Here is an 18,541-nt window from a genome sequence, read left to right as displayed (position 1 = left end):
ATGTGTGTGTATGTGTGTATGTGTGTGTGTGTATGTATGTGTGTGTATATGTGTGTATGTGTGTGTGTATGTGTGTGTGTGTATATATGTGTGTATGTGTGTGTGTATGTGTGTATGTGTGTGTGTGTATGTGTGTGTGTATGTGTGTGTGTATATGTGTGTATGTGTGTGTGTATATGTGTGTATGTGTGTGTGTGTATATATGTGTGTATGTGTGTGTGTGTGTGTGTGTGTGTGTTTTAAATAGGCACCCCTCCCACACGCCCAGCTCATGTGTTAAGTGTGTTAGGTGTGTACTCTACTAGCTGAGCTATATCCCTACCCACTGATTTCTGTTCTTTCATACTCTTTGGACCTCACTGGCTTTGAACTCAAAGACTGAGGCTATCTTCCTGTCTCAGTCTACCAACTGCTGGTATTACAGCCCCAAGCCACCATGCCTGGTTCATGCTTAATGCTTTTAGATTTAAAATTACATTTGTTGCTGGGCCTGGTGGCACATGCCTTTAGTTCTAGCACTTGGGAGGCAGAGGCAGGCAGATCTCTGAGTTTGAGGCTAGCCTGGTCTACAGATCAAGTTCCAGGTCAGCCAGGGCTACACAGAGAAACCCTGTCTCGAAAAACAACAGCAAAAACAAAAATCACATTTGTCTGTGAATGTGTGTGCGCGCACACACACACACATATATGTGGGGGGCACATACATGCCTTGGCACTCCAGTATAGGTCAGAGAACAACTTCAGGAGTCAGTCCTCTCCTTCCTAAACTCAGGTTGTCATCTTTGTGGCAAATGACTCTGAGCCACCTCACAGGTCCATAATTTTTAAATCTTGAAACCCTAGCTCTGAGGCTGAGGCAGAGGCAGATTCAGAGGCAGAGGCGGCAGAGGTGGCAGAGGCAGAGGAGGCAGAGAGAAAGAGAGGGAGAGGCAGAGAGGCAGAGACCATGAGCTCCAGGTTAACCTGGGGTACACTGCAACTTCAGACTTCCTTAAGCTACACAAAGAAATCCTATCTCAAAGATTTTTTTTTTTTTAAGCAAAAGAAGACTGCCTAGGTACAAGTCTACATTTTCACTTATCTTTAAACTTGTACTGACCTCAGCTCTATAAACTCTGGTTTTCAATTCTGAACAGAGAGGCCCTTCTGGCCTGGTCACCCATGGCTGGTCTGCTGTGGGTCACAGCTCCAGGCACCACTGCTTCCCTGGCTGTCTCTTGGCCAGGGCTCAAGCCCTTTCTCCCACAGGCTTCTCTAAAGTGACCATGACTACAGACTTTGGCCATTGACCATCTTTCTGTTTCCCAGAGGAGGAGGTGGCAGCCATCATCCAGTGGTTGCCAAGCAACTGGCTGGACAGAAAGTGCTCATCAGCAATAACGTGTATGCAACTCTACTCCTTAAGGGGGGTCACTGAGCAGTTTCTGTGGAGGTTTCTATTTGCACAGGGTAATCCCATTATACTATTTGGAGATGAATTAAGGGACACAACTTCCTTAGCAACATCAGATACAAACTGGTTTCTAACACTAACTTCCAACTACAGTTCCTTTTTCTTTTCTTCTTTGTCTGAACCCCTTCAAGGAATCACATCCTTTTTCTGGCTGTGGACCGAATTTCCTAGAATATGCCTTTGAAAACCACACTGAACCAATTACAGTATATCCTTGCAAGGAAATAGTGTACAAAGAGAAGAAAGAATGAGACAACTTTCTGTACTGATATGGACAATCTCTGACAGTGCAAAAGAGGAAACACAGGCACACATGTACATATGCACACACACATACTCATGTACACAAACATACACACACACATACACACATGCACGTACACACAAAACTCAGGATAACTTTAGGATAATACACAAGAAACCATGAGCTTACATCGCTTTCAGACAGTGTGTCATGTCAGATTAGTCCTTATTTAGAATAAATAAACAAATTTACTCATTTACATAGGATAGAACAAAGCAAGTATAAAGAATAGCAGGGACAGACAGTTGGCTAGACTGCAAGAGGCTGGCTGATGGAGGGGTTGTCAGTCCAAGTAGATTATGAGGTCTCTCAAAGACCTTCAGCTATATAAGCTAAGGTTGGGGAGCCCCCATAAAACAATGCAGCAAGAAGCCAGGAACTGACTCATGCAGGATGGGCTTGGAGCTCATGGCTTGAAACTACAGCTCCACAACACCAAACAAGGCTCAGGTGTCAAGTATCATTTGTGCCCGGCATTGTGCAGGCACCATCCCTTGGTTCAGGAGCTATGGAAAAGGCACTGGGTAAGAGCAGAAAATATGACAGAAACCTTTCCCTTTGCTAAATGGGCAGAATAAAGCCCTGCTCTTAGCTCCTTTGGAGGCTGGTGTGGATACAGTCAATTGATAAGCATCAAGCGATACGTGCAGATCCAAAATCCAGCATGTGTCCGTTGGTCAAGAACCTCACCCTCGGGGAAAGCAGGCTATGAAGTGAAAGTCTGTGGATACTGTGTTAAAAGGAGCCAAGGCTCTGCCTACACATCCTAAACCACTGCTCCCTCCTCCTCATTCAGTGGCAAGGTCCTTGTCATCTGAAGCTCAGGCAGCTGCCCCCTGCTCCTCAGCCTGGCAACCCGGGGCGGGGGGCCGGGTGCTAACTGAACAAGAAAAGCCCCAGATCCGCACCTAAGGTTACAAGAGCCCTTCCTGGACAGGGTGAGCAGTAAGCCACAGGAAATAATGAGAACATGTCATTTCCTGCTTCTGAAGAAACTCTCCAGGGGATGGCAGGCCCCAGATGGCTCTGTAGATGGGATGGTGGGGGAGGGGTTGGACTGAAACTCCCCCTTTCAGTTTCTCGGGTGTTTTGAGTCAGACACACATTCCTTCCTAGCCTGTCCTGGGCTCACGAGTCACTTCTGAGGAAAGACAAGGGGCAGGGGTGGGGCAGCAAATGGGGCAGAAAGACCTCAGAGCCCAGAAAAGCTGCCCAGACTTTAGACAAATGTTTGCTGTAAAAAGGCTTGCCCAGCAGCACTGTAACCTCCCCAGCCCCCTTAAGGGTGGAGTGGGAGTAGGGGTGGAGCTCCCTGGCTGGCCAGTCTAGTTAAATTGCTCAATTCCAGATACATCGAGAAACCCTGTCTCGGAAAATAAGGTGGAGAGAAACTGAGGGACATTAGACATCAACCTCAGTTCTCCTTATGCATATACACAGATACGCACAGACACACATGAGCATCCTCATGCAGACACGTGTATATCTGCATGCACAAACACATGTATCTGCCCGCACACACACATGCATACACACACACACACACACACACACATGACCTATAAGGTGATCATTTCTGCTTCTGAATCGCCAACTCCCAGAAGTACCAGAAAGGTCACCACCATATCCTTGGATAGGGAAAAAAGAATGACTCAAGTTCCCACAGCAAACAGTAGAGCCAAGAAGAGCCTGAGTTTTTCTGAATCTTCTTAGATTCACCTGAGCCACAGCCTACAAAGCAAGGGAACCCCAGTCCCGTGAAATGGGGAGAAGCAGTGTACGTGTATGTATGTGCGCATGCGCATTTATGTGTGTGTGTGTGTGTGTGTGTGTGTGTGTGTGTGTGTAGAAGCAGGAGGTGACCACAAGCCTGACCCTTTCTGAACTGACCCCAGGGAGCCACAGCGTCTAACTAGGAGAGCAGCTGAGGCGGAAGAGACACCAGAGGTCATATGTACTCAGATATCAGTTCAAGAAACACAGCAGGAACACTCCCAACTTTGAGCCGGGCTGGGGGTGTGGTGTCTGAGGTCAGGATCAGCATCCTTGGTGCCCTCAGATGAAGAAAGGGTACAGGTCTGGGGTGAGATGGGCAGGTTCTGGGAAGGGAAGGCTCTGTGTTCTGTGCAAAGTTAAACCAGAGAAGTATGGCTGAACCACGGCAGGAGGGGAAGAGCAAACTTTCTGAAGACCATGACAGCCCAGGTCCCTCCACTCACCAGTCCCTGAGGTGAAACCAGGCTGCTGGAAGTTGTAGCTCTTGATTTCACTGTACCACCTATCAGCCACATCCTTTCCTGTACAGAAAAGACACTTAAGAGCTCAGCAATAAAGTCTATACATCTGCTCCATCTTCTTCCCCAGACCCCAACCCCCCATTCCCCACTGGATGTCTGACAAAACATTGGCAAGGTAAGACATCAGGGTTACTCCCCGAAGAAACCTGGGGACTCAAGAAGGCAGTGCCTTCGCTGGGCTGAGTTGAGCACTGGGGTCAAGGGTCCCCAGATGAGGTAGCCTATTTCCTGTCACTGAACCACCATGGTATTCTAGACAAGACGTTCTCTGATCTGGACCTCTGCAACAGAAAGGTCCGACACAGTGTATCCCAAAGGTCTTCTAGCAGTATGTTGAAGTTCTGGGAGCCTGTCCCATCCCACCCTGGGTCTGTTCTAAAATACCCATAGGAATAAAGGGAGCTGAGCCAGTAGGACAAAGGTTCTCACTGCCATTGAAGGCCCTCATCTTGAGCATCCACTGTGAGCTTTGTATAAGGAAGCATCTCCTAGGATCTGTTGATTTCAGAGCCACAGCTCCAGTCAGGACAGAGGTGTCAAGATGAGCCACCTGGGGACCATCTATAAAAAGCTGACGCCTGGGTCCTTTTTGAGATCAGCTGTATTGGTTTCTCTAGAGGAGAGACCCAGGGTTTGGGAAGTATTCTGAGCTCTCCAAAAGATTGTAGTAGGTAACTAGGAGACATCAACCCAAACTTCTTTGTGTAGGAATGAGAAAACTCAGGCCAGAGAGTAGTGGCTTAGTCGTGGTGCCTGGGATCCAGCGTAAGGTCAGACTGGATAGAACAGTATCCCTGGGCTCCTATCAAGTCCGCATCCACCCAGCACCCTTGTCCAGCCAAGAGAGGCCAGAGCCTGGGCCTGGAGTCTGTAGGCTGAGGAAGAGGCTCAGAGGCCCCACCATCAGCTGCCTTCTAGACACATAGCTTTTGGGGAGAGGACAGCTGGGGTGTGTGTGTTGGGGGGGAGGGGAGGGATGATGCTAGGGAAGCCAGGCACTTGGGGAATACCCTTGGGAGCTCCCAGGAATGTAAGGCCAGCCGGGAAGGGGAAGGAGTCATTCACTTCTGGGCTTTGGAAAAAGCTCCAGAGATAGTGACAGCTCTCATTATTTTCCTAAGAAGCTACCTCAGGGCTGCAGGGGAGAGATACTCCAGAATGTCCAGCAGGTGTGGGGTCATCCCCTCCCAGGCCCTGGACAGAAAAATCATCTTTTTCTTTTCTTTCTTTCCTTTCTTTCTTTCTTTGAAAAGAAAAATGCTCAATTCTTTTTTTTTCTTTCTGATTATGAAAACAACACACCTACAGCGTGCAAAAAGAAGTAATGTAGTAAAGCACAAGGATGCTCCGTTTCCACAGAAGCAGACTGAAGTTATACGGATGATGTCGTCTCCACCGCCCACGCCTCTGACTTGGACTTCTGCACCCGAGCTGTCTAGTCTGACTCATGTCTCTTCAGCCTCCCAGCCTACTGGCTGTGGGCCAGCTACTGAGGTCAGTCCAGGAGCAGATGCAGAGAATTCAGGGGTTTTCTTTCCCTTCCTGACCCTGTGGCTCCACCATCATTGAACCATGCAGAGCAGTGTCAGGAGGAGTGCCCAGAGGCCTCATCCTAGGTCTGGCCGAACAGAGAAGAGAGGAGCTGAGATGAGTGTCCTACCTGTCTGATCATAGGATGCCCACGCAAGGTTCTCGCCACACTGGCCACGACTGGACTCTGGGCTGTGCTTGAGAATTCTTGTGCTGGCCAGGGCCTCCGAATACCTGCATAGTATGTCTCCTCAGAGCAGGTCCAACCCAGGGACCTCCCACCTCCACCCCTGACACATGCCCCATCCAACGTCTGAGATTTGTATGGCTGAGCCTTCTTCCCTACCTGGGCCCACCAGAGCCTGGGCCTCCCAACAATCCCATTTTCAAAAGATTGAACTGACTCTCAGGAACAAAGGGACCTGCCTGGGCTAGCAAAAGAGTGGGTCCTTAAGTCTGGCTATATCAGAACCAAATCACATCCTTTCAACCACCCAGGGGCCCTCATGACTGCAGAAGCAGCTCCCCAAAGGGCCAGAGCCTAGTAGCTGCTGGGCACTCACTGCTGAGCTTCCCGGTTGAGCTTCTTACAGAGCTTCAGGGGTGGGACACCGTGCTGAGCCCGGTACTCATTGTGGGCCTTCAGGACCTCGTTATTAAACTGCTTGGAAGCTGGAATGATAGACGAACAGACAATAGCTCAGTGCAGAGGGGACACCACCAATGGTCTGTTGGCACACTTCACAGACAGCTGGCCCATCCCTTCCTCTACATCCTGGTATACCAGCCCTGTTCCACACCAATGTTCATTCTGCCTCTGTCACCACCATCACCCTCTGCAGATCAGAACTCTGTAGATTAAGACCTTCTGGGCCATGTTGGGGATCTGAATCTTTATCCGAGGCAATGGGACACGACTGAGCAACAGCAGGGAACTACGTGGATTCAGAAAGCTGCTGCTGGCTGCTGCAGGGCGCTGAGGAAGGTACAGAGCTGGTCAGACATTGCTCGAAGAACATGTCTGAAGGTGGCTGAACACCTCAGACTAGACCAAAGGAGTCTGGGGAGAGCTGGGGTTGGGAGCTCAGGGAGAAGTAGCTTAGCTAGGGTAGGTGGCACCATATTGGACCAGTGAATACAAGAGGCATGGGTGGATGGAGAAAGGAAGGAGGGAGACAGGGAGACACACACACAGAGGAGAGAGAGAGGAAAAAGAGGAGAGAGAGAGAAGAGAAAGGAGAGTGAGAGGGGGAGGAGAGAGAGGCAGAGAGAGAGTCAGAGACGAGAGAGTGAGAGAGAGACAGAGACAGAGAGGAGAAAGAGTCAGAGAGAGAGAGAGAGAGAGAGAGAGAGAGAGAGAGAGAGAGAGGGAATCAGATAGTGCTAACTAAAGAGGATCAATGGCGGCAGCCTTGAGAGATGGACTGAGAGCACAGGGAAGAGGACACCGTGGTCATGGGAAAGGAGGACAGGATCAGCTGGGTGGGGCTGTGGAGAGGGAAGAGCTTGTGCCCTCCTGAGTTATGAATTCAGCAAAGTTAATATCCAGAGGACTGGGGTTAGAGAAACAGGGGATGGAGCACAGGAAGGTCAAGAGTGGACAAACCCCACACGGCTTCCAATCTGAGGCAACCCCATCCTCCCAGCAGCTTCCCTCTCTTAAGTGCTTAACCCAACCAACCCATCAGTCCCTCCAACAAACCACCACACACCAAGCATCCATCTGATTTCCATCTTTCCAGCATCTGCATCTGTACATTCATTTCTCCACTGCCAACACCTACCCATCCACCAACCGTGGATGCAACCCGTCACAGCTGCACAACCCACCCAAGGACTGATCATCAATTTAGCCCAACGCTAATCTACTCGGCCGCTCCCTGGGCACTGTCCCCCATGACACAGGCAGAGACTAGAATGGTGATGGTCACCCAAAGCAGACTAGTAATAGTGCAAGAGGATCCTGGAGCAAGTGGCCAGGATAGGATCACACACCATGAACAGCCTTGGGAACCTTAGGAATCCAACTCACTCCAGAGACATGGGGTGCAGGGCAGGTCTATGAGCACCAGACTGGTCCCATATGCTAAGAGCCACCTTGGTCAGAGCAGGAAGGGTGTAGCTACAGTCATGAAGGAAGTGTTTAGAGCTAGCTGCAGGCAGGAAGGAGGAAGAAACGAAGGTCATGGTTGGTGATCACGGCGTCCTAGGACTTTCTGACGAGTTACAGAGGAAGCAGAATGCCCTTGAGGGCTGTAGGTTCAACAAGGCTGTGTAGGAGCTCCAGTCTCAGGGACATGCGGTGGGGCAGGGTTGAAAGGGGCTCTGAGCCTATTGGTGAGGTTCAGGGTAACAGGTAGGGATGTGAACAGAAGGCAACATGGTAACAGCGCAGAGGGTGGAGCCACAACCAGACATCCTCACGTCCTGGTGGCCAGAGAAGGTCCACATCCTTGTGAGATGTAAGACAGAGATCAGCTGTCCTGAGGTAGGAGGAAACCGGCGGTGTTTAATAAGTGTAGAGTTTGCAAAGTGAAAAGAACCTGGAGCTGCCGTGTGAATCCATCTGACACGAGGCTGCACACGTGGAGCATCCGAGGGTGGGTTTCAGGTGTGGTATGCTGATGTGGAACAGGGGACATCAAACCCCAGGCTTTCAAAACTGGGGGGGGGGGTAATGGGACCAAGGTCAACTCCTGGACACAAGTCACAAGCTGGGTCTCTTGCAGTGAGCTAAGGAGCCAGCTGGATGATGTGGTAACCAGAACCGCAGGCCCCTACGCCAAGGGTGCTCCACCCTGCCTTGCACAAGAGGCAGAGAGAGCCAGAAGTTCAAGCAGGAGACTGGGAGTGGAGTCCTGTGAGAGTAAGCACACACCAGGCTTTTTATCCTGGAGATGAGACTGGAGGACACACTTGGGTGGGGGTGCTCTGGTGTCAGATCCTATGGGACGAAGCTGGAGCCAGCGAGTAGACAGGGCTGGAATGACAGTTTAGGCAGGACTAGGAAGGTCCTATCTTCCAGTGAAAATGTTACTGGAGCTCTAAGGGAACAAGCTGGGGCCCTGGCAGCCCTGAGAAGTGAGGATCCACCCCATCTTCAGCACTCCATGATGGCATCCCTGTCCTCAGAACTCCAAGATTAATAGTGAGAAAGCAGAGAAAGGCGACAACATGGCCACACTGAGGTCTGAGTTTAAACGATAGGCGAGGCGTGTTGAAGGAAGTAGTTCTTCTGCTCAGGGTTGGTCCACAGGTCAACTCTTTTCAAGTTGTCAGGACTCTATGAAGTCTCTTCTTGGAAGGCAAGTTCCACCATTCCCACAACCCCCACCCCCTAGGCTGACACTGGGGCTGCAACCCTTTCTTCTCTCCAGCATGAGATTCCTGGGACACTCTAGTTCCTTGGGCCCACTGTCTCAGTAGTCTGATATCTGAAGTCTGTATCTCTCTTTAAGAAATATCTGCTTCTGCCAGGACTGTGAGGAAAGCTTTCTGAGGACAGAGGGGGCTTCCCCCAGAACATGGCAAGCAATCTGCAGGGGGCCTGCAAGCAAGTTAGTCTCCATTCCTTGTAAGTTTCCGTGGGTGTGGGTGAGAGAGATGAAGAACTGACCTACAACTTCCAGGAGCTTCTCTGCCCTTCAGTAAATAGGCAGGGTAATAAAACAAGGGCTTGGATGAGACACATGGTCACAATTAGGAAGGCACCCTGTCTCAGTGACGGGCATAGCCAGGGCCATCCTGAACTTCCAGTTCCTCGTGTCTCAGACAGACCAGGAAAAGTCTGGTGGGATGCCATGAGAGACCCTTGAGATTCGGTGACACAGGCACTGTCGTGAGAGCTCCCTGGAAAGGTGTTCAGGGATCAGGAGGCAGGAGGAGGAGGGGGAGGCCAAGGGTGCAGAAAAGGCCAGGCTACTAGAGACCCAGGGGGAAGAGAGCCACTTTAAAGCAGCTTGGGGGTTGGGGTCAGTCTGTACTGGACCAGTTGTGCTGTAGGTCCCGCAGGCTCTTCAGCAGAGACATATAAGGCCTTTAAAAACTAGGTCAGTGCACTCCCAGGATGGAGGAAGTTCCAAGGGACAAGAGTGAAAGTTCCTGAACCAACAGTTCAGATCAGTGCCAGGCTCCCTCAGCCAGGACCTCTGCGGGAGATCAGGAAGTCTCCAGAGAGGAGGGCTCTCTCTGATTCCCTTAGCTGGAAGCCAGAAGTCCCTCCAGTCACTTAGGGTTCTCTTAGGAGTCCTATCTCACTCTGAGCAGGACAAGAGCCCAAGGAGGCAGGTTATCACTCCTGACCACACCCAGCCAGGGGAAACACCCAGCTCTTATAGAAAAACCCAAGAACACAGATAAAGTCAAAGTAAACCTCCCACCCACCGGCAGGCAGAGAGGGCCCAAAGCTGTCCCACAATGGGGGAAGGGCAGAGATCCACATATAATTTTGCGGAGAAGCCAGAAGGAGGGGCAGGGGAGAAGCCAGAAGGAGGGGCAGGCAAACCCCTCTGCCCCTGGCTTATGCTTTCTCTTGCTTGTCTCTCACTGAGCCTTGGAGATCTCACTAACCACTCACCACCTCTTGGAGCATCCTTCCCCTACCCACCTTCATGACTAGACTAGAACGAATGTGCAAGGCAGGGAGCCTGCCCAATTTCCCTGGCTGGTCCAGGGGTGCCCTCAGGAGGGATCTAGATCTGAAGCAAGGCCCTGTTCTGAAGTTCAGCCACAGCCCATGGGTCACCAAATGGAGTGGTGAAGATGTCACCTAGGTGACACTCAGGCTTCAGGGGGACAACTGAAGGGAGCAATAGGAGAAAGACTCCCACACTGGCAGCTGTCTCCAATCGCTCGCAGGAGAGACAAGGAAGGAAGGGGAGAAGAAACAAGTACATTTCTCAAGAGTCTCCTCAGAGCTGGGTAGGCCTGTCTGAGAGGCCTCAGCCATCTTGAGGCTGCCTGAGACTGTGGAGGCTGCATAGAACAAAGGGGGAGTGGGGGGAGGGGCAGGACAGCTGCAGGGCTGGATGTTCTGGGTGGGGCCACTCCAGGTCCTTTAAGATCTTCTAGGAGCCTGAGGAAAGTGAAGGAATTCTGAGCCCTGCCCTCAGCCCCCCCTCCCCCACCCATGCTTTTGGCCTACAGCATCTTCCCTCAGCACCTCTTCCACGAGACCTCACTGTCCTGTTCTGCTCCCCTCTCCAGACTCCCCTCAAAAGTTGTGAACCAGTCCCTCCATCCTCTGGATAAGGGGCTAAAAAGCAAATCGCTCTGGAAAGAACTGGTTTTGCATTTTCGGGAAGAGTAGGAAGCACATAACCAGAGGGAAAACAATTGTTTTTTAAGATGTTTTTGAGTTCTTCCAAGCCTGGAAATTTGCTGAGTGAGTGAATGGACAAATGAATAAGTTGTTCACACCAGGTACAGAGACAGTACCAGGAGCAGATCCCTGTCCTTGTTTCAGATGGAGAAGTCTTTTCTGGGGCAGCATATGAATTGCCTCAGATCACTCAGACCCAGTGGGCCAGGCTAAAGCCAGACATAAGCACATCCCTCCCCTCCTCCTCCCCTGCCCTCACTTTTTTATGCTACTTCACAGCCAACATCCCCTCTTGATGGGGAGATGAGGCAACCAAGAGTTTCTTAGTGGCCATGGACAAGGAATCCATTTCTCAGAGTGATGTCCTTCTCCAAGCACAGCTGCCTGAAAGATGATGGCACTGGGCGGTGGTGGCGCATGCCTTTAATCCCAGTACTTGGGAGGCAGAGGCAGGTGGATTTCTGAGTTTGAGGCCAGGCTGGTCTACAGAGTGAGCTCCAGGACAGCCAGGGTTATACAGAGAAACCCTGTCTCAAAAAAAAAAAAAAAGAAAAGAAAAGGAAAGAAAAAAAATATGTACACACAGCCCTTGAAGGACTGAAGCTGGACAGCAGTGCCAGCTCAGGCTGCTCGGGTGCCAGTCCTGCTCATGGCCTACAGCAGTGGCTTTCAACCTTCCTAATGCTGTGATCTTTAATGCAGTTCCTCGTGTTGTGGTGACCCCCAACCATAAAATCATTCTTGTTGCTACTTTGTTTTGTTGCAAAACTGTAATTTTGCTACTGTTAGGAATTGCAATGTAAATAGCTGGGCTTTCCAATAATCTTAGACACCCCTGTGAAAAGATTGTTCCACTCCAAAGGGGGTCACGACCCATAGGTTGATAAACACTGGTCTAGAGACAAATCTCTGCCCCCCATGGGCCCCAGGTTCTCCTCTGTGCTTAGAAAATAACAGCTGCAGTTTTAAGATGGCCTCAAAGCAGGAGGGAAAAAAAAAAAAAGATTGAACTGGAGTTGCCAGGGTTGCCCTGGCCCACTCAGCCTCTCCCTGCATTGGTCCCAGGCGCCCACCTGATAGAAGATTCCTGGCCTTCTGCTCTCACATTCTCCGGCATTTAAGAGTTCAGTGTCAGCCAGGCAGTGGTGGCACATACATGCCTTTAATCCCAGAACTTGGGAGGCAGAGACAGGCAAATTTCTGAGTTTGAGTCCAGCCTAGTCTACAGAGTGAGTTCCAGGACAGCCAGGGCTATACAGAGAAACCCTGTCTCAAAAAAACAAAAGAAAAAAAAAAAAAAAGAGTCCAGTGTCTGGTACACCAAGATTCTCAGAGATGATTCGAGTGTGTGAGAGTGTGTGTGTGTGTGTGTGAGAATGAGAGAGAGAGAGAGAGAGGCAGAGAGAGAGAGAGAGAGAGAGAGAGAGACAGAGACAGAGACAGAGACAGAGACAAAAAGAGTCCCCAACAGCCAGAATCTATTTGGGTTGGAATGGGGACTGGGGTGAAGGCATCTGGTTAGTATGCTATGGAAGCAGAATTTGGAGGTCAAAAAGTTAGGCTTTGCACACACACACATACTTACTGATCCAGACATTATATAGCGAATTGACAGTAATGGCCTTGTGTACTATTAAAAAGGTCAGTAATGGAGTACTACTCAGCTATTAAAAACAATGAAATTCTTAGGGAAATGGATGGATCTAGAGAATATCATCCCGAGTAAGGTAACACAATCACAAAACAACACACGATATGCACTCTCGGATAAGTGGTTACTATCCCAGAAGTTCAGAATACACGAAGTACAATCCACAAACCACAAGAAACTCAAGAAGGATGACCAAAATGTGGACAGTTCATTCCTTCTTAAAAGGGGGAACAAAATACCCATGGAAGGAGTTGCAGAGACTAACTATGGAGCAGAGACTGAAGGAAGGACAATCTAGCCTGATATAGCTGTCTTCTGAGAGGCTCTGACAGTACCTGACAAATACAGAATTAGAGGCTCACAGCCATCCATTGAACTGAGTACAGGGTCCCCAATGAAGGAGCTAGAGAAAGGACTGAAGGAGCTGAAGGGTTTGCAGCTCCTTAGGATGAACAACAATATGAACTAACTAGTACCCTCAGAGCTCCCAGGGACTCAACCACCAACCAAGGAGTATACATGGTGGAACTGATTGCTCCAGCAGCATATGTATAGTAGAGGATGACCAAGTCGGTCATCAGTGGGAGGAGAGGACCTTGGCCCTGTGAAGGTTCTGTGCCCCAGTGTAGGGGAATGCCAGGGCCAGTAATTGGGAGAGGGTGGGGTGGCGAGCAGGGGAAGGGGAGAGGGAACAGGGGTTTATTCTTGTTGTTCTTTGTTTTTTGTTTGGAGGGGAAACTGGGAAAGGAGAAATCATATGACATGTAAATAAAGAAAATATCTAATAAAATTAAAAAAATACAAAAAGAAAAGGTCAGTAATGTAAAATACCTCACTCTGCTGCATGACTGAACATCACTATTATTTAAGGCACAAAGCTACCTCACTCTTAGGCCCCAGCACACCTGTTGCACACCGAAGCCCAGGAAGGAAAACAGGGCTGTGGGCAGGACCTTGAGCTCTTGCAACACTGGCCCAAGCTCACCGTGTTTGAGCTTCAGCAGCTGTAAGATGGAGTCACTGGGTCACTCATGGCCACCATAAAGGTCTAAGAGTATAAGTGAGGTTAGGATGTTAAAAACTGAGTGACATCTGTTCCATGAGGCTAAACTGAGGCCCAGACAGGCAGGGACTGGTTCCCTAGGTTGTCTTTTGGGAGCCACATAGAACTTCTATGTCAATGTGTATCTTTGAACACTACCTCCCTGAAGTCTCCATTGGTGACCTGGATTTTCAGGATTGGGTTTGTAGACAAGATTTACTGGGTCTGAGTTATCCAACAAAGTCACTTTCTCATTTGAGAACTTAGAAGAGGCAGGCATGTGTGGTTAGACTATAGTACCAGCAAGTGAGTGTGGGTGCCTGTGGGGGTGACCCTGGGTTCTGCCAGCTAAAACCTGCTTCCTGCCACCGGCTCTCTCTTTTCTTCTTTGCAGCCTGCATCAGCACCATTTGCAGCAGACTCATGCCCCTGACCGCCTCCTCCCGATGCCTCCCATCCTGTTCTAGGCCACAGTTTCCTAAACTGTGGGGTATGACCCTACCTAGGTGGGCACATCAGTGAATGTGGAGGTGGTGAACATTTTGGCAACATTAAAAGATTTCTGAACGCACAACCACCAAAACTTGATTTAAAAGCAAGCATGAGAACGGCTTTTGGGGTATTTCTGCTAGTGCTCAGCCAGGTTGTGTGGTCATCTCTCTGCAGCCTTAGTTCTGAATGAGGTTCAGATCAGGGCTGTGCACTGCACATGTCCTCACACCAGGCCCTTCTCCCAGGAGCTTATTTGTTATGGATGTCCATGTCTTTATTGCACATATAAAGTGTTCTGCTCTTATAAAACCACAATGGCTTAATTACTGAAATCACACTCCTTCTGTCATTTTTCAGTCAAATTAGTATAGCTTTGGATTCTAGTGTACTAGAATGCTAAGCTTCTTCTTCTCCCTCCTCTTCCTCCTTCCTCTTCCTTACATTTTTCCAGGGTGTGTGTGAGCACCATGGACAACCGTGGGAATTGACTCTCTCCATCTACCATGCAAGTCAATTTCAAGTCTTCAGGCTTGGCGACAAGCGCCTTTACCCACTGACCCACCTTGTTGGCTTTAGAATGTGATTTTAAAAATTGCTGTCGAGTTACTCACTCAAGAGCAATCAAAAACCGATGAAGATCTAGGGATGTAGGTCAGTGGAAGAATACTTCCGTGTTCAATCCCCAGCACCATAAACAAACAAACAAATCAGTGAATGGATTTTAGCTTGAGTTAGAACAGAAATTCCAGCAATAAACTCTGTATGATAGCACATGCCTTTAATCTCAGCACTCAGGAGGCTGAGGCAGGTGGATCTCTATGAGTTTGTTGAGACTAGTCTAGCCTATACAGCCAAGGCTACATAGTGAGACTGTCTCAAGTGTGTGTGTGTGTGTGTGTGTGTGTGTGTGTGTGTCTTTTAAAATAAATTTCTTAGGAGCAGGGGAAATGGCTTTTGGTAAATGCTTGCCACACAAGCATAATGACTTAAGTTTGGATCCCCAGGATTCCTATTTAAAAGCAACAACCAAAACCAAAACTAAAACCAAAACCAAACCATAAAACTGGGCACAGCAACCATGCCTGTGATCCCAGAGCTAGAAAGCCAGAGAAGAAGATCCTGGGGCTCTGGGGCTCGATGGGCAGCCAGTCCATCTGAATCAGGCAGCCCCAGGTTCAGTAGGAGACCCTGTCTGAAAAGATAAGGAGGAGAGTGACTGAGGAAGACACCCAGTGTCTGCTTCTGGCCTTCACTCACACAGGAACACACAGAACAAACACAATAATAAAGCGAATTTCTGTATGAATTGTTATCGGTAAACATTTGATTTTATGCTAGTTTAAGCCTGTACACCTGGAGTTGTATAACAATCTGTTGGGCGGGGAAACTTCTTTCACAAATAGACAAAGTATAAGAAGCTTGGCCCCAGGTGCTTGCAGTACCTTCATCTGTAGGGAGGCAGTCTCTCTACTTTCTAGCTCTAGCCTCCCTCCTCTGATCCTCCTCTCTGCTGCACACTGGTCCTACCATGTTCAGTGCGGTCCCCAAACCCTCTAGATCTGATCATTTTTTTTCACGCTCCTTTGATGAGTCTCTAGATGTGCCTCTCTCCTGTGCTTCCTGCATCCTCTTTCACTTGCAGACCCTGGGCTTGGGTCATTTCCCACCTCTTCCTGAGTCTCTTCTTCAATCAGTTTCATTTACTCACTTCACAACTCAAATGAATCTTCCTAAAAATCAGGCTGTCCCTCCACTGTACCAGGTCCACAGCTTGGAAGAGAGGACAGACGGTAAGAGGGAGGGGACACAGAGAGAGATGGGGGAGAGCAGTAGCAGGAAGATAGCGCAAGAGCAGTTCTAGAAAATTGTATCAGAGCAGGAATTGGAAACTATGTATCTTTAGAGTGGGGTGGGGCAGAGGCAGATGCACTTTTAATCCCAGCACCAGAGAGGCAGAGGCAGGTGATTCTTTGTGAGTTTGAGAGCAGTTTGGTCTCCCTAGGGAGTTTCAGGCTAGACAGAGGTACATAGTGAGACCATGTCTTAAGGTAATAATAGTAACAATAAATATTAACCAAATGAAGTGTAGCTTTAGAGAATCCCTGGGCTGACTCATGAGTCTGGAGAGGAAGGAGTTAATTTTTCAAGTAGGGATCTCAGAAGGCTTTCCCAGGTCAGCTACCTTTCCCCACCTTTCATCTTGTTTTTCTAATTACATGGCACTTTTTTTTTCTTTTCCACTGCAAAGGATCATATGGGACACCATCTTTGTACAGATGGGCAAACTGAGGCACGGAGGAAGAAAAAATATACTTAATATCATATAGCAAATGATCAATAGGTCCAGTATCGAAAGCCAATCATGTCACTAAACTTGGAAGAAAAACAGGTTAGGACCAGGTTGAGGAAGCCCATGCATCTCTTGAGTCTAGGTCCTGGAGGACAACTCCATGGAGGGACTCAGCCGTCCTCATCTGAGACTGACTACCCACTGACTCCACTGAGTGGTGGTCAACTTGTGGGCGGCGATCCTTCTGGGATCGGTGACATACTCCCCCCGCCCCAGGGCCGCACATCACTTATATTTATATTACGATTCATAACAGTGTCGAGATTACAGTTATGAAGTAGCAACGATGTAATTTTATGGTGGGCAAGGAGTCACCAGAACGTGAGGAACTGAATTAAAGGGTTGCAGCATTAGCAAAGTTGAGAGCCACAGCAGGCATGATGTCCTAATAAATAGGAAGCCTTGATGCTCATGAGGGAGGAGTCTGAGGCAAGAAGATCTGTCCCTTGTCTATGCAGGAGTGACAAGAAATGACACAGGCTGTCCCTCTGAAGGGGGAGGGAGAGATTATGGATGGGATCCCCTTCACAGGAGTTGATCACAGAAGGATGGGGCGGGTTTCAGGATGAATGATGGGAGTGCTGAAGACTGAGCCAGGACACTGAGGGGAAGGGACCTGAGTGCCTGCCAGCCAGCGCAGCTGTGTGGCAGAGACGGTGCTGCCAGTGGCCAGAGGGCCTGACAATGGGGTGGAAGGTGGCAAACAGGGAGCGACAGGAAAACTTCTTTTCAGAAACTTAAACTTTACAGCCACAGTCGTGAGTGAGGGTGTGCGGCAGCAGGGCAGAGATCACAGGACAAGCCGCTCTGCACCGCACCCAACCTGGCACAGAGGGAACTCAGGAGATGAGCCAGAAGAAAACGAAAAGGAGTCTCCGAGCTGCCTTTAGTTGGGTGGAACCAGACTAGCTGCTTCGCAGCCTGGGATGCTGCCACGATTTGGTGACTTTTCCCCCCACTGTAACTCTGTCCTCCTCTGGAACAAAGCATAGCCACGCCTTGGCAGACTCCGACAGCTATCCCCATCAGTGCTTGGAAACTCTCACTGACGCAATCCCTGGCTCGCAGCCAGAGGGACCCTCCATCTCATCCCCTTCTTTCTTTTCTCTCCTAGCCGGTCTTCTTACCGCTACCTCCGCCCCCAGGTTGAACCGGAGACAGCCCAGCCGCTCCACGGAGCGCTTTGCTAAGCGCGCTCTCCGTCCGGCACCTAGGGATCCCGCATTGCACGGAGGGTGATGGGGACCTTCCAGGGGCTCCCAGGGGATCACGCCCCAGATGGGGCAGCGTGACGGCGAGGGTCCAGGCGCCATGCCCGCTCCCCGGCAGGCCGAACCGCCTGCTCACCTGATTTGCCCATGGCCTGCTGTGTGCGCTCCTCGGCTCCGTTGTGGCTGCGCTGCGCTGCGCTGGGTAGCGGGGTCCCAGCTGCTGACCGGGGCCGGCAGGGGCAGGGGCGGCCACAGCCACTCCCCCGGCGCCGCCCGGCCCCGCCTTATAAGGCAAGGGCAGCTGCAGGCGGAGGCGCGGGGGGCCATCCCTAGAATTCACTTGGCCGGGTGGGATTCCGCCGCTGGCTAGGGCGGTCCAGATGTGGATACCAATGCTGGTTCTGAGCGTGCCTCTTCATCCAGAGCATAAAGTGCGCGCGCAAGACCTAGGGGCGTCCACGCCTTCCCTGTAGTTCCCCACCGTTCCCGCGCGACCAACGCCTCAAAATGGCCTGGTGAGGTACGGTTCCCTCCGGCGCCACCAGGGGTCGGTACCCTCCTAGACTCTGTCTTTGGCGACACCACTCCCCTCCCCAAAGTTCTGCTTCCCCTTCCCAGTGGCACCCCGCTCCAACCGCAGTTTCTTGGGACCCCCCTCCCGCAATGTGTCCCCAGGTTGTAACTGAACACTTCCCAGCCCTCCAGTTCCAGCCGCACCAGGGTGGTGCCCACTGCCCGGCTTGGACCTATCCTCTTGGCCCCCATTACCTTTGAGACCAGTCCAACTTCCCTACCCTAGTTTGGATCTAGCACCCCAACACGTTGGCATCATCTAAACCGACCCCCCCCCCCGGTTTATTCAAAACACATTTTTCTCACCATAAAAAGTTT

At 50.2% G+C, this 18,541-nt stretch overlaps 1 protein-coding gene across 2 annotated transcripts in view; it reads right to left on the bottom strand.

Moving 5' to 3' along the window:
- Glipr2 (GLI pathogenesis related 2) overlaps positions 1 to 18,170 on the bottom strand; it is a 20,750-nt gene extending 2,580 nt beyond the window's left edge. The window contains exons 1-4 of one of the 2 annotated variants that reach the window (XM_031377243.1): positions 17,787 to 17,911; positions 6,148 to 6,256; positions 5,715 to 5,818; positions 3,977 to 4,054 (exon numbers count right to left, since the gene is read on the bottom strand). In XM_031377243.1, coding sequence (XP_031233103.1) covers positions 3,977 to 4,054; positions 5,715 to 5,818; positions 6,148 to 6,256; positions 17,787 to 17,799 — 304 coding nt within the window. In that variant the 5' untranslated portion in view covers positions 17,800 to 17,911. Of the gene's footprint in view, positions 1 to 3,976; positions 4,055 to 5,714; positions 5,819 to 6,147; positions 6,257 to 17,786 lie in introns of both variants that reach the window. The other variant, XM_031377242.1, reaches the window with a different exon arrangement.
- Positions 18,171 to 18,541: the final 371 nt, after the last annotated feature.

The sequence above is a fragment of the Mastomys coucha genome, unplaced genomic scaffold, assembly GCF_008632895.1.
Source record: "Mastomys coucha isolate ucsf_1 unplaced genomic scaffold, UCSF_Mcou_1 pScaffold18, whole genome shotgun sequence".
Classification (NCBI taxonomy): domain Eukaryota; kingdom Metazoa; phylum Chordata; class Mammalia; order Rodentia; family Muridae; genus Mastomys; species Mastomys coucha.
The sequence above is the reverse complement of the archived record's forward strand: the minus strand, read 5'-3'. Positions and strand labels throughout refer to the sequence as shown.